At 50.8% G+C, this 12,835-nt stretch overlaps 2 protein-coding genes across 4 annotated transcripts; one reads left to right on the top strand and one right to left on the bottom strand.

Moving 5' to 3' along the window:
* Positions 1-6,880: 6,880 nt before the first annotated feature.
* Positions 6,881-8,568, top strand: LOC142825444 (uncharacterized). Of its 2 annotated transcripts, XM_075917383.1 has the most exons (4): positions 6,881-7,187; positions 7,262-7,540; positions 7,622-7,663; positions 7,748-8,568. In XM_075917383.1, the coding sequence occupies exons 1-4, from the start codon at positions 6,984-6,986 to the stop codon at positions 8,327-8,329; spliced, it is 1,107 nt and encodes a 368-aa protein (XP_075773498.1). In that variant the 5' UTR covers positions 6,881-6,983; the 3' UTR covers positions 8,330-8,568. The 2 variants fall into 2 exon arrangements, with proteins under 2 accessions (XP_075773498.1, XP_075773499.1); XM_075917384.1 differs by lacking the exon at positions 7,622-7,663.
* A 651-nt stretch (positions 8,569-9,219) lies between these two features.
* Positions 9,220-11,243, bottom strand: LOC102444210 (uncharacterized). Of its 2 annotated transcripts, XM_075917381.1 has the most exons (4): positions 10,601-11,241; positions 10,248-10,526; positions 10,125-10,166; positions 9,220-10,040 (listed from the first exon to the last, which is right to left on the bottom strand). In XM_075917381.1, the coding sequence occupies exons 1-4, from the start codon at positions 10,802-10,804 to the stop codon at positions 9,459-9,461; spliced, it is 1,107 nt and encodes a 368-aa protein (XP_075773496.1). In that variant the 5' UTR covers positions 10,805-11,241; the 3' UTR covers positions 9,220-9,458. The 2 variants fall into 2 exon arrangements, with proteins under 2 accessions (XP_075773496.1, XP_075773497.1); XM_075917382.1 differs by lacking the exon at positions 10,125-10,166 and having other exon boundaries at positions 10,601-11,243.
* Between the last annotated feature and the right edge of the window lie 1,592 nt (positions 11,244-12,835).

Here is a 12,835-nt window from a genome sequence, read left to right as displayed (position 1 = left end):
TAGCAATTTCTCTGAAAGTACACGCCTCACCTATAGTTAACTGTTTTGTATTCAGAATGTAATGCTTTCAAAAGTGGTATTGAATGTCAGAGTACAATGTACAAATCTGGTGTAGCTTGGTGCACTGTACTTAATAGTGTGTTCTTCCAATTCTGATTTGCTTTTAAAGACTTGTTGCATAGTTAGTGTGGAAAATAGACTCAGTACTAACCTTAGCTTTTTGACAGTGTAAAGTTTTTTTTTTAATGTGATTTGCCTCACATACTAATAATCTGTATTTGGCAGCTAATGATGTGATTGACCATAAGTTCTACTTGTCTGTTTTTTGAGTATAAAGATTTTATTGTATCTGCATGTATTTTAAACTTTTGAATAATTCAATTGACCTGTGATTACAATTAGCACATGAAACATTGATCTTTTTAACAAGGTATTATAGTTGCTATTATAGCACTAGTTATCAGCACTGATGTCAGTCATTTAATTTCACATACTGTTTTGTACATGAGATTTAAAGTTTAAATCAAGTTATAAGTTCGTGCAAATTGTGTTATGTAAAATGATTTGTTGTGAAGAAAATTGTGTATGTATCCTTTTTACATGTGACCTTTAGAGAAATACTAGATTTGCTGATACTTTGAGTATCAACTTATTTTTACAGAGCTATACATGATCAATGTATTATGTAGTTAAATATTTGTAGAGTGATTTCACAAATGAACTATAGTATGGTAAAAATAAATGTTTACTGAAACTTTGCACTGAGACCTGAATGGCACTTAAGACTGTTTTGTTGCTAATCATCTGTTGGAGAAAAGTAATTTCCTGGAACTCCAGTTGTACTACAGGTTGTACCTCCCTAAACCAGGACACTCTGGTCTGGTAACATGATCTGGCAGGACCATGGATGTCCCTGGATCAGAGAGCTGGGAGTCCAGTGGCAGCGGACTGGGGGCTGACCAGGGCCAGCCACCAAGCCAGGCCAGAGGCAGGGGGGCCTGCTGAGCTGGAAGCAGTGCGTGGCATGGAGGGTTGGTGGGCTGGTGGTAGGGGACCTCCCCTGGTCAGGCAAATTCCTTCGTTCCAGACTCATCTGGTCCAGAGGGTGCTGAATCGGGGATATCCAATCTGTATTTGAGAGGGGGGTATGATAGCACCTGCCTTTTTGTCTAAATTAGAGAAAATATGCATCCTACATCATATAATAGTAATTTAAAGGAAGCAGACACTTTGTTTAGCTATAAAAGTTGTTGCAAGCCTCTGCCTCTTGGTAATTACACCTAGCTCTGTTGACAGTGAGCTATGTCCACAGTGTCTCTACATAACTATGTGACTAGTACACACAAAACTAAGGGTGGATTGTTGCCTTCTTACACACATTTTACAGTAGTAATACTTCCTCCTGCACCTGTTCCTTTCTAGGCACTATTCCATGCCACCAGGTGGCTGCTCATGTGTCAGTGCAACAGCATCAATGGAGCCTTGTCTTTCAGGTGCACTTTGCATCTCGCTTGGTGTTGAAAGAGCCCAATCAGCCCCCAGCAGCCTGGTAGTGTCAGACTGGCTGCCTCTGGTTCACACTGCCCCTCCGCCAGGCTTACAGCTGCATGCAGGGGAGGGGTGGGTTGCCCTCCAAGCCAGCTTCTGCATGGGGCCCGGCTGTGGGTGACAGTTGGCTCCCCGGGCAGAGGGGGGCAGGGAGCTGGCTGTTGCTGCTGGTTGGTTACGCGGGCTGCCCCTGCTGAACCACTGCGGAGTGAAGGTCTGCTACTGGATGTTGACAGAGCCTGGGGAAGTGGCCTCAGGCACCCCCCTCAGCGGGTGCCACTAGTGAAACTCCAGAGCTGGGGACTCGCTGTGGTTCCCCCCTCCACCCCCCCCCCCCCCCCCCAGCCCAGCGTTGCACTGCCTCGGACCCAGGTGCTCTGCCGCACCCAGCACCACTGCTGTCCAGTCCAGCTGAGGCTGCAGCAAGAAGAGGCAGCTGGCGTGTAGCGACAGAAGCTAGTGCGTCTCAGAATTTACTACTTGGGGTGTACTGAGCATGCGCACTAGAACTGAACATGATCAGTAAGAGCTGCTGCGCTCAGAGCTGCTGCCCTCGCTCTGCCCTTACGTGGATTCAGATGCTGCTTCTAGCTCTTTACAAGTGTTGAAAAGAGGTTTAGGGGCAAATCACAGGGGGGTGGAGATGGGCAGGGTGTGAGCAGGGGGCAGAGATTTACCAGCCTGGAGGATCAAGTAACTTTAGGGCAAGGCAAAAGAGGGTCTGAAAGGTAAAAATCAGGGGGGGGTGGGTGGGTGGGTGGGTGTGTGTGTGTGTGTGTGTGTGTGTGTGCGTGTGTGAGAGAGAGATTAGAGCTGGGGTTTGGCTGAGGGGGAGACGCTGCCAGCCCTTGTACCAGTGGAGGTGCATGTAAATAAAGCACTGGTGGCCTGCCGGGGCTAACCCTGGTGAGCCGTGTCGGCTCCGCGGGTCGGATACTGCCCACCACTGATGCAACTAAAAGTTTAGTGTTAGTGGTGTTACTACAAATGTTACAAGTGTTCTCAAAATGTTAGTGTTGCTGTCTATGATAATCTTTGGACAAAGTTGTATGCTGATAATTATTAACATTTAATTACTTTGTTGTGTAAAAAACATATTGGTGTCTTTTTACAGCACATGGACTGTCCCTTCTGCCTAAGGCCCCGCCCCTTCCGAGACGGCCCCCCTTCAAAAATTATTGCCCACCCCTGATTTACATGCACCTCCACTGGTACAGCCGCTTGGACCTCCCCTTCACCGTGGAGCACCATCTCCAGCCAAGGGGCACTGTGTGAATTGGGACACCACCTCCTACGGCTCACATGGGCTGGGAACGGTGATCCACAGCCAACAGGAGCTGTAAATGGCCACATCTGCAGAGCCACAGGTTAATAAGCACTGGCAGAAGCCACATCCGACTTGTTGCCCACCTGAGCTTAATGCAACTCACGTGCATTAAATTAAGTGTAAAAGAAAAAATGCAACTCAGTGTGAAGAAGCAAGTCTGTGCTGGGCATTAACAAGGGACGTGAAGTCAGGTGTCACTTCTGATGTTGCAATGCGGAGCACTACTGCAAGGTGGTCATCGGTGATCCAAGAGCTGGTCTTTGATTTACTGAATTTCATGACAGAAAATGTCTGCTCACAGCTGTAAGTTGCTCCGCACAATACAAGCATCTTTTGGGCATGAGCCTTGGCCTTCGGAAAGCTTTGTTCGTTGAGAGATGCATAAAGTTCCAGAAGCGGCGCTGATGTGAATTGCTCCGCAAGCAAGGCGTCACTCTGCAAGTCAGTAAGCTCCATTTGGAGGTCACCTGGAGCACTGTCCACCACATGTGACAGGAGAGGAGAACAAAGCCATGCCCCCCACTGCTAACCTGTTGCCTGGCAGCTGCCCGGCAGGCACAAGCCCTTTGAAGAGAAGCAGTTGAAAGGGCTCACGCCTCCGGGCAGCTCCTAGGCAATGGGCCACTGGGACTGGCCTCTGTCTTTGCCTCTGTCTTCGCGGACAAGGTCAGCTCCCAGACTAATGCACTAGACAACGCAGTATGGGAAGGAGGTGGACAGCCCTTGGTGGGAAAAGAACAGGTTAGGAACTATTTAGAAAAGCTAAACACACACAAATCCATGGGCCCGGATTTAATGCATCCAAGGGTACTGAGGGAGTTGGCAAATGTCATTGCGGCACCTTTGGCCATTATCTTTGAAAACTCGTGGAGATCGGGAGAGATCCCAGATGACTGGAAAAAGGCAAATGTAGTGCCCATCTTTTTAAAAAAAAAAAAAAAAAGGAAGGAGGACAATCCAGGGAACTACAGACCAGTCAGCCTTACCTCAGTCCCTGGAAAAATCATGGAGGGGAGCCTCAAAGAATCCATTTTGAAGCACTTGGAAGAGAGGAAAGTGATCAGGAATAGTCAACTTGGATTCACGAAGGGCAAGTCGTGCCTGACCAATCTGATTAGCTTCTATGATGAGATAACTGGCTCTGTGGATATGGGGAAGTCAGTGGATGTGATATACCTTGACTTCAGCAAAGCTTTTGATACGGTCTCCCACAATATTCTTGCCAGCAAGTTAAGGGAGTATGGACTGGATAAATGGACGGTAAGATGGATAGAAAGCTGGCTAGACTGTCGGGCCCAACGGGTAGTGCTCAACGGCTTTATGTCAGGTTGGCGGTCAGTTTCTAGTAGAGTGCCCCAGGGATCGGTTCTAGGGCTGGTTTTGTTCAACATCTTTATTAATTACCTGGATGAGGGGACGGATTGCACCCTCAGCAAGTTTGCAGATGACACTAAGATAGGGGGAGATGTCGATACGCTGGGGGGCAGGGATAGGGTCCAGAGTGACCTAGGCAGATTAGAGGATTGGGCCAAAAGAAATCTGATGAGGTTCAACAAGGACAAGCGTAGAGTCCTGCACTTGGGAGGGAAGAATCCCAAGCATTGTTACAGGCTGGGGACTGACTGGCTAAGTAGTAGTAGTTCTAGCCTTCACAGCCTCCTGCAGCAAGGAGTTCCACAAGTTTATTTGCTTTGTGAAGAAGAACTTCCTGTTGTTAGTTTGAAGCCTGCTACCCATTCATTTCATTTGGTGTCCTCTAGTCCTTCTATTATGGGAACTAATGAAGAACTTTTCTTTATGCACCCTCTCCGCACCACTCGTGCTTTTATAGACCTCTATCATATCTCCCCTCAGTCTCCTCTTTTCTAAACTGAAAAGTCCCAGTCTCTTTAGCCTCTCTTCATATGGGACCTGTTCCAAGCCCCCTGATCATTTTAGTTGCCCTCCCCTCTCCCACCTCCTTTTCCCAGTCTCCCCGAGTTTTGCTCAATAAAGAGAGTTTCTATTTTTGAACACACGTGTCCTTTATTTTGTACATCAGGAAGGGGGGGCTAGGGATGGGTCAGTGGAAGGTGAGGGAGAAATGGGGGTACGAGCCCCCGATGGGGAGGACTGGGCTGGCTCTGTGGGCTTTTGGGGGTGGAAGCTCTCCTGAAGCCCCTTGATTGACACCCCCCCCCCCCCCCGCATGGCAGCCTGCGGCAAGTGCAGCCGGGCTGATGGCCGAGTGGTGTGATGTGCCCAGTGTGGGCACTCAGGGCACTCCAAGCCAGGACTGCTTTGCAAGCGGGGAAGCCCTGAGAACTGTCTGTCCAGGGTGGGGGTCGGGTCCCTTTAAGCACAGCCCTCGGCTAGCCTGAGACAGCAGCTCCACACTCTAAGTCCTAATCTGATGCCCTGCCGGCACTGCTTCCGGCCATCCTTAACCTCAGTCCAGGGTCCACTCTGTGGACATGCTAGTTCGAATTAGCAAAACACTAATTCGAACTAGTTATTAAGTCTAGATGTGCTAATTCGAATTAGCGCTGTAGTGTATACATACCCTATGAAAGTTAATTCGAACTAACAACTGTTAGTTCGAATTAACTTTGTAGTGTAGACATACCCAGAGTGGCTTGACCCTGCCCTCAGGTGACAGGACACCCACATGAGACCCCATCATTCCCATGCAGACGCACGTGACCATCTCCCCGTGGAAGCGCGCCACGTTGAACAGCTACCGCTCAGTCAGGAACCAGTTCAGCGTGGGGAAATCCAGTCGGGGCTGTGCTCGTGCAGGTAGCCAAGGCCATCAACAACATCCTGCTGTGGTGGGTCGTCAGTCTGGGGAACATGGACAGCATCGTCCATGGCTTTGCCACCATGGGCTTCCCCAGCTGCGAGGGGCAGGGCATAGATAGCATGCACATCCCCATCCTGGCCCCTGACCACCATACCTCACACTACATAAACATAAAGGGGTACTTTTCCATGGTGCTGCAGGCCCTGGTGGATCACAAGGGATGCTTCATCGACATTGTCAGATGGTTGGAAAAGGTGCTCGACACCCGCATCTTTCGGAACTCCTGCCTGTTCCAAAAGATGCACGCTGGCACTTTTTTCCCCAACCACACCATCAGAGTCAGGGCAGTAGACATGCAGATCCTGCTCAGTCGGGTAGATGGAGTGGGAAGTGGGGGATGCACCAAGCTCACAGCTGGCCCAGCTGTGAAGAAAAGTGACAAGGGCAGTCATCCCAGGAGACACTGTGCATGAAGCTTAGCCCTAATTGCTGAGCCAACACCAAAGGTCTCAGTTCAGACAATGGTGATGTGCTTCAAGCAAGGCCATATGTTGCCTAGAAAGCGGGCGCTTTCCAGCAGGGGCACAGTCGTCCCAGGTGAGCATCGCAACACCCACGGCCCAGGGACAAGCAGGCATGGGAAGTGTGCCAGCCAGGCCAGGAGCAGGGGCCGGGGCAGCTCTGCTTCCTACTGTGTCCCACAGCCACTGGGTCTGGCACTGGCGGCGTCCTGCAGAGAGAGAACTTCTATCCCTGCCAGTAGTTATAAGCTCGATACCTTTTGTCACCATGCAATTTTGACAGGTGCCCCGCCCCCTGACGTCACCTAAACCCGCCCTCCTCATGACGTCAGGATGACGTCAGGCCCTGACGTCACCTCCGCCCTCCCGCCCCCCGAGACGTCACCTCCGCCCTCCCGCCCCCCGACGACGTCACCAAGCGCCGCCCTCCCCCGACGTCACCAAGCGCCGCCCCCCTGATGAGATTACCTATCCCCGCCCCTTTATACAGAGCGGGGTTCAAGATGGCGGGGCCGTCATTTTTCCGGGGTTCGGGGGTCCTCCTGCGAAAAATAAAAAAGAAAAGGGAGCTCTCGGGCGGCCCGTCTGGACCCGCGGGAGCCGAAAGAGGGAATGACAGGAGGGCGGACGGAGAGGCCTAGTCATCTGTTAGGCGGAGCCAATAGAACTTTATCTCCGCCCTCGAGGCCGGACCAATAGAAGTTAGAGGGTGGCGTTATTGTGTTTTTTTTTATTGTGTATAAAGGCGGGTTAGTTTTAAAACCGAACGACACGGACCTACGGACTGGGCCCCCAAAACAGATCTATGGCCGGCCTAAAGGATTTTGCAGACGTTAAGGAACCCGATCGCTTTTGGGGCGCCCTGAAGGCCGCGCCGTTGGCTCAAATAAACATTCCTATAGACAGAGATTCGAAAATGTGGGGCGGTTTGACGCCCGTGAAAAAGAAGAAGAGCTGCGCGGAGGAAAACCCTAGGACGTCTACGGCGGACGAAGAGCCGAAAACAGCGGTAAGCGTCTTGGCGGGGGTCGTGGGGTTTTGTAGCCAAAGCGGTCGCGCGACACTAATGTTATATTTTTATAGGTTAGCGTTCCAAAAGCAGAGAGCACGCGCGAGGCGATGATCCCCGAGGAAGAAGAAGAAGACGCCGTGTACGAGGACATGGCCCCCGAAACACGGCCCGCTGTAAAAGAAGGAAAAAGCGCAGAGACGGCAACGGGTCCCGAGGAAACGGAGAAAGTATACGGGGCCGTGGGTCCCGAGCCAGAGGCCGGGGCGAGCGATAAGGAAAATTACCCGCCGCCGTCCGAGGTGCCGATAAACTCCCCGGGTTCGGGGGCAGAGGCTGAAGAACGAGAAACGGTAAAAGCAAAATTTATTTTATTAAAAAGAAATAAAATACGGCTCTAAACAACAAAAGTTAAATCTCGTGTTTAATAATAGGAAGCCGACGCGGGGTATGACACGGACGACGGGGTGATCGAGGTAAAAGGCTTTATTTTTACGGTAAAACGGGGGTCGCAAAAAAAAAAAGACGTAATTTTTGGTGTGTTTGTTTGATTGTAACAGCTGACCTCTTCAGAGGATGACGAGAGCGGGGCTCGGACGGGGGTAGCCGTGATATGCACTTGTTGCTTTTGCGTAAGCACGGAGGAGAAAAAAAAAAGCGACGAAGAAAACAGCCAGGACGAGAGAGAGTTGGTTATGGACGATATCGTTAAAGCCGTGATAGTAAAAGTGTTTTACCATTGTTTGAAAAAGGTGATGTTCGAAACCTGCGCGCCGTGTGCGGAAAAATACCCCAATCCGTTTAATTTTAACATTTTGTTTTGGAACCGCTCGGAGGAGTTTTACCAACTTAGGCGTATCGCTACTAAGTTGGATGTCGCGCGGGTTTTGTACATTATTATGGCCGAAGGGCACAAATGGGATAAGCTAAACGTAACCTCCGAAACGGTAGCACACGTTATTAAAACGCTCAGGGAGATAGCAGAGAGCGCAGACCCCACGAACTATTTGATAAACCTGTCAAAAAAGGTGATGGTAAAGGCGGGCCGCTCGGCATGCAGAAGGATCGGCAAAATTAACCCCGACACTTTCTACGCGTCGCGTCGCGGGCTTGAGGGGGTTCAAAAAAAAGTAGTGTTTTGAGTAAAGCGTGATGTGTAGGCCGAAGGCTTATGTATTTAATAAAGCAAAGGAAAAACGTTGTATTTACGAAAAACACCCCGACGCTGGGGGTGAGGTATTATTCTTCCGGGGAAACCGGTAGTTTTGGGGGCGCGGTGTTTAAAAAAAAAAAAAATTGTGTTTTGATTAAAGCGTGATGTGTAGACCCAAGGCTTATGTATTTAATAAAAGCAAAAGAAAAACATTGTATTCACGAGAAACATTCCGACGCCGGTGTGCTTATTAAAGCGAACGGAGGGGCGGTGCGGGGGGTTTAGACATGACCGCCGGGCTAAAAGCGGTGTATTATTCTCCCGGGGAAGCCGGTAGTTTCGGGGGCGTGACGCCCCTATATCAAGCCGCTAAAAGGAGGAATGCGGCTTTAAGTAAAAAACAGGTCGCCGACTGGCTCGCGGACCAAGATGCTTACGCTTTACACAAGCCGGCAAGAATTAAGTTTAAAAGAAATAAAACCGTGGTGTCCGACGTGGACGCGCAATGGCAAGCGGATTTGGTCGACATGACGCCCTACGCCGGGCACAACGACGGCCGTAAATATATTTTAACGGCGATAGACATTTTGTCTAAGCACGCCTGGGCGGCTTCGCTAAAAAACAAAACGGGGCCCGAGGTAGCTAAGGCGTTTAAAGCGTTCTTTGAACAAGGCCGCGTGAGGTCCGCGAGCCAGTCGGCGACCTGTTTTTTACTTAAAGCCGCATTCCTCCTTTTAGCGGCTTGATATAGGGGCGTCACGCCCCCGAAACTACCGGCTTCCCCGGGAGAATAATACACCGCTTTTAGCCCGGCGGTCACGTCTAAACCCCCCGCACCGCCCCTCCGTTCGCTTTAATAAGCACACCGGCGTCGGAATGTTTCTCGTGAATACAATGTTTTTCTTTTGCTTTTATTAAATACATAAGCCTTGGGTCTACACATCACGCTTTAATCAAAACACAATTTTTTTTTTTTTTAAACACCGCGCCCCCAAAACTACCGGTTTCCCCGGAAGAATAATACCTCACCCCCAGCGTCGGGGTGTTTTTCGTAAATACAACGTTTTTCCTTTGCTTTATTAAATACATAAGCCTTCGGCCTACACATCACGCTTTACTCAAAACACTACTTTTTTTTGAACCCCCTCAAGCCCGCGACGCGACGCGTAGAAAGTGTCGGGGTTAATTTTGCCGATCCTTCTGCATGCCGAGCGGCCCGCCTTTACCATCACCTTTTTTGACAGGTTTATCAAATAGTTCGTGGGGTCTGCGCTCTCTGCTACCTCCCTGAGCGTTTTAATAACGTGTGCTACCGTTTCGGAGGTTACGTTTAGCTTATCCCATTTGTGCCCTTCGGCCATAATAATGTACAAAACCCGCGCGACATCCAACTTAGTAGCGATACGCCTAAGTTGGTAAAACTCCTCCGAGCGGTTCCAAAACAAAATGTTAAAATTAAACGGATTGGGGTATTTTTCCGCACACGGCGCGCAGGTTTCGAACATCACCTTTTTCAAACAATGGTAAAACACTTTTACTATCACGGCTTTAACGATATCGTCCATAACCAACTCTCTCTCGTCCTGGCTGTTTTCTTCGTCGCTTTTTTTTTTCTCCTCCGTGCTTATGCAAAAGCAACAAGTGCATATCACGGCTACCCCCGTCCGAGCCCCGCTCTCGTCATCCTCTGAAGAGGTCAGCTGTTACAATCAAACAAACACACCAAAAATTACGTCTTTTTTTTTTTGCGACCCCCGTTTTACCGTAAAAATAAAGCCTTTTACCTCGATCACCCCGTCGTCCGTGTCATACCCCGCGTCGGCTTCCTATTATTAAACACGAGATTTAACTTTTGTTGTTTAGAGCCGTATTTTATTTCTTTTTAATAAAATAAATTTTGCTTTTACCGTTTCTCGTTCTTCAGCCTCTGCCCCCGAACCCGGGGAGTTTATCGGCACCTCGGACGGCGGCGGGTAATTTTCCTTATCGCTCGCCCCGGCCTCTGGCTCGGGACCCACGGCCCCGTATACTTTCTCCGTTTCCTCGGGACCCGTTGCCGTCTCTGCGCTTTTTCCTTCTTTTACAGCGGGCCGTGTTTCGGGGGCCATGTCCTCGTACACGGCGTCTTCTTCTTCTTCCTCGGGGATCATCGCCTCGCGCGTGCTCTCTGCTTTTGGAACGCTAACCTATAAAAATATAACATTAGTGTCGCGCGACCGCTTTGGCTACAAAACCCCACGACCCCCGCCAAGACGCTTACCGCTGTTTTCGGCTCTTCGTCCGCCGTAGACGTCCTAGGGTTTTCCTCCGCGCAGCTCTTCTTCTTTTTCACGGGCGTCAAACCGCCCCACATTTTCGAATCTCTGTCTATAGGAATGTTTATTTGAGCCAACGGCGCGGCCTTCAGGGCGCCCCAAAAGCGATCGGGTTCCTTAACGTCTGCAAAATCCTTTAGGCCGGCCATAGATCTGTTTTGGGGGCCCAGTCCGTAGGTCCGTGTCGTTCGGTTTTAAAACTAACCCGCCTTTATACACAATAAAAAAAAACACAATAACGCCACCCTCTAACTTCTATTGGTCCGGCCTCGAGGGCGGAGATAAAGTTCTATTGGCTCCGCCTAACAGATGACTAGGCCTCTCCGTCCGCCCTCCTGTCATTCCCTCTTTCGGCTCCCGCGGGTCCAGACGGGCCGCCCGAGAGCTCCCTTTTCTTTTTTATTTTTCGCAGGAGGACCCCCGAACCCCGGAAAAATGACGGCCCCGCCATCTTGAACCCCGCTCTGTATAAAGGGGCGGGGATAGGTAATCTCATCAGGGGGGCGGCGCTTGGTGACGTCGGGGGAGGGCGGCGCTTGGTGACGTCGTCGGGGGGCGGGAGGGCGGAGGTGACGTCAGGGCCTGACGTCATCCTGACGTCATGAGGAGGGCGGGTTTAGGTGACGTCAGGGGGCGGGGCACCTGTCAAAATTGCATGGTGACAAAAGGTATCGAGCTTATAACTACTCCTGCCCACTGAACGTGGTGGGGGGAGATTTGGGGAGGTGTGTGTGAGCGGCAGACACCGCTTGCCGGAGAGAGTGCTAATGGGTTCCCCTCCTATTCCTCCTCCCAGCAGGTTCCTATGCACAATATCCGTCTTTTATGCATCGCTGTGCTTGACCGGGAGCGGATACTGCCTGAGTGCAGGTATGACCCTGTGCTGTGAGAGGCATGGCCGTGTGGTTCCACACAGTGGCTTAGTGGTGGCTTGTCGTGGGAGGGTGTCCTACCACATAGGCTGGAGTAAGACAGGCCTGTCCAGGAACCTTGTGAGAAGGACCGAAGGGTTCCTCTATGAGAGCATCATGGAGCTCAGTGCTCTGGACTGGTGCTCCATGTGCACGCACATGGACAAGCTGTTGTGTGACCCCTGCAGGCCAAGTAGGCTGAGAAAGCAGCATGCAGCCTCTTGTGACCTGTTGCCTGCCCCCATGTGTAGATGAGGTGAGTTCTCTACCTTTCCCTGCGTGCCTTCCCCAGGTTCCTCAGAAGCCTGGGAGACATCCTGGGAGGTGGGGACTGGCTCCAAGATGAGGAGCAGCTCCTGGCTGGTGGGCATGGTTGCCTGGCTGGCCTCCTCCTTCTCCTCCTCCTCTGCCACCCTGCCCTCCTGCAGCCTCTCCTGGCTGGACTTGACATCCCCCTCCCAGGATGTCATCCAGCTGGTCACAGTAGCGGCAGGTGTGTGTTGCCACCCCAGAGCATTCACTCTGTTCCATGGCATTGCTGATGTCCAGATGGGTGAGGAGACTCCTGATGTTGGCATTGTGCTTCTTGGTGCAAAGATCCTGGGGGTTGGACTTCTCTCCTCACACCTCAATGAGGTTCAGGATCTCAGCACCAGTCCAGGCCAGAGCTCTCCTGCATCCCTGGGCAGTGGAGGCTGTGGGAGCAGCAGAAGTGCTGGCAGCCATTGGAGGGTCTGAAGGAGCATTGGGGTCACTCATGTCTGCCTCGGGTCCTGGTCTCTCTCAGGGCTTGTGCAGCTGGTGACGTGTGAGAAGCCCTTCTTCTCTTCCTGGGACTGTTACAGCTCTGCAGGAGGAGAGCAGTGGAGACACTCGGCATATGGAGGTCTCCCGCAGCTCTGACCACACCAATTATTTCAAGTTAGCAGCACTGGAGCATCCACACTAATGTTATTTTGCAATAATTTCAAAATTAGTGTTACTCCTCATAAAAAGCAGGTGTACAGAGTTCGAATTCCACGGCCCATCATTTTGAAATAACAGGCTTGGTAGTGTGCATGCACTGCTTATAAATTTGACCTTGAGGGGGTTATTTCAAATTAAAGTCCTAGTGTAGACCAGGACTGAGTGTTTCACAATGGTGGGCAAGCATCTTTATTCGCACATTTGAAAGGTGGAAACTGAGGGAGAGGAGAGAGGAGTAACTTAGCCAGTGTCAGTTGGTGGCAGATCAAGGATCAGAACTCCAGGTTTCCTGCTACTCAAGCC

This window comes from Pelodiscus sinensis, unplaced genomic scaffold, assembly GCF_049634645.1.
Source record: "Pelodiscus sinensis isolate JC-2024 unplaced genomic scaffold, ASM4963464v1 ctg45, whole genome shotgun sequence".
NCBI classification, from domain to species: Eukaryota; Metazoa; Chordata; order Testudines; family Trionychidae; genus Pelodiscus; species Pelodiscus sinensis.
The sequence above is the reverse complement of the archived record's forward strand: the minus strand, read 5'-3'. Positions and strand labels throughout refer to the sequence as shown.

Excerpts from the sequence above, each read along its gene's own strand:
- LOC142825444 (XM_075917383.1), top strand. The coding sequence starts at position 6,984 with ATGGCCGGCCTAAAGGATTTTGCAGACGTTAAGGAACCCGATCGCTTT. Across the intron at positions 7,188-7,261 it reads ACGAAGAGCCGAAAACAGCG|GTTAGCGTTCCAAAAGCAGA; the intron begins GTAAGCGTCTTG and ends ATATTTTTATAG. Across the intron at positions 7,664-7,747 it reads CGGACGACGGGGTGATCGAG|CTGACCTCTTCAGAGGATGA; the intron begins GTAAAAGGCTTT and ends TGATTGTAACAG.
- LOC102444210 (XM_075917381.1), bottom strand. The coding sequence starts at position 10,804 with ATGGCCGGCCTAAAGGATTTTGCAGACGTTAAGGAACCCGATCGCTTT. Across the intron at positions 10,527-10,600 it reads ACGAAGAGCCGAAAACAGCG|GTTAGCGTTCCAAAAGCAGA; the intron begins GTAAGCGTCTTG and ends ATATTTTTATAG. Across the intron at positions 10,167-10,247 it reads AGGCTGAAGAACGAGAAACG|GAAGCCGACGCGGGGTATGA; the intron begins GTAAAAGCAAAA and ends GTTTAATAATAG.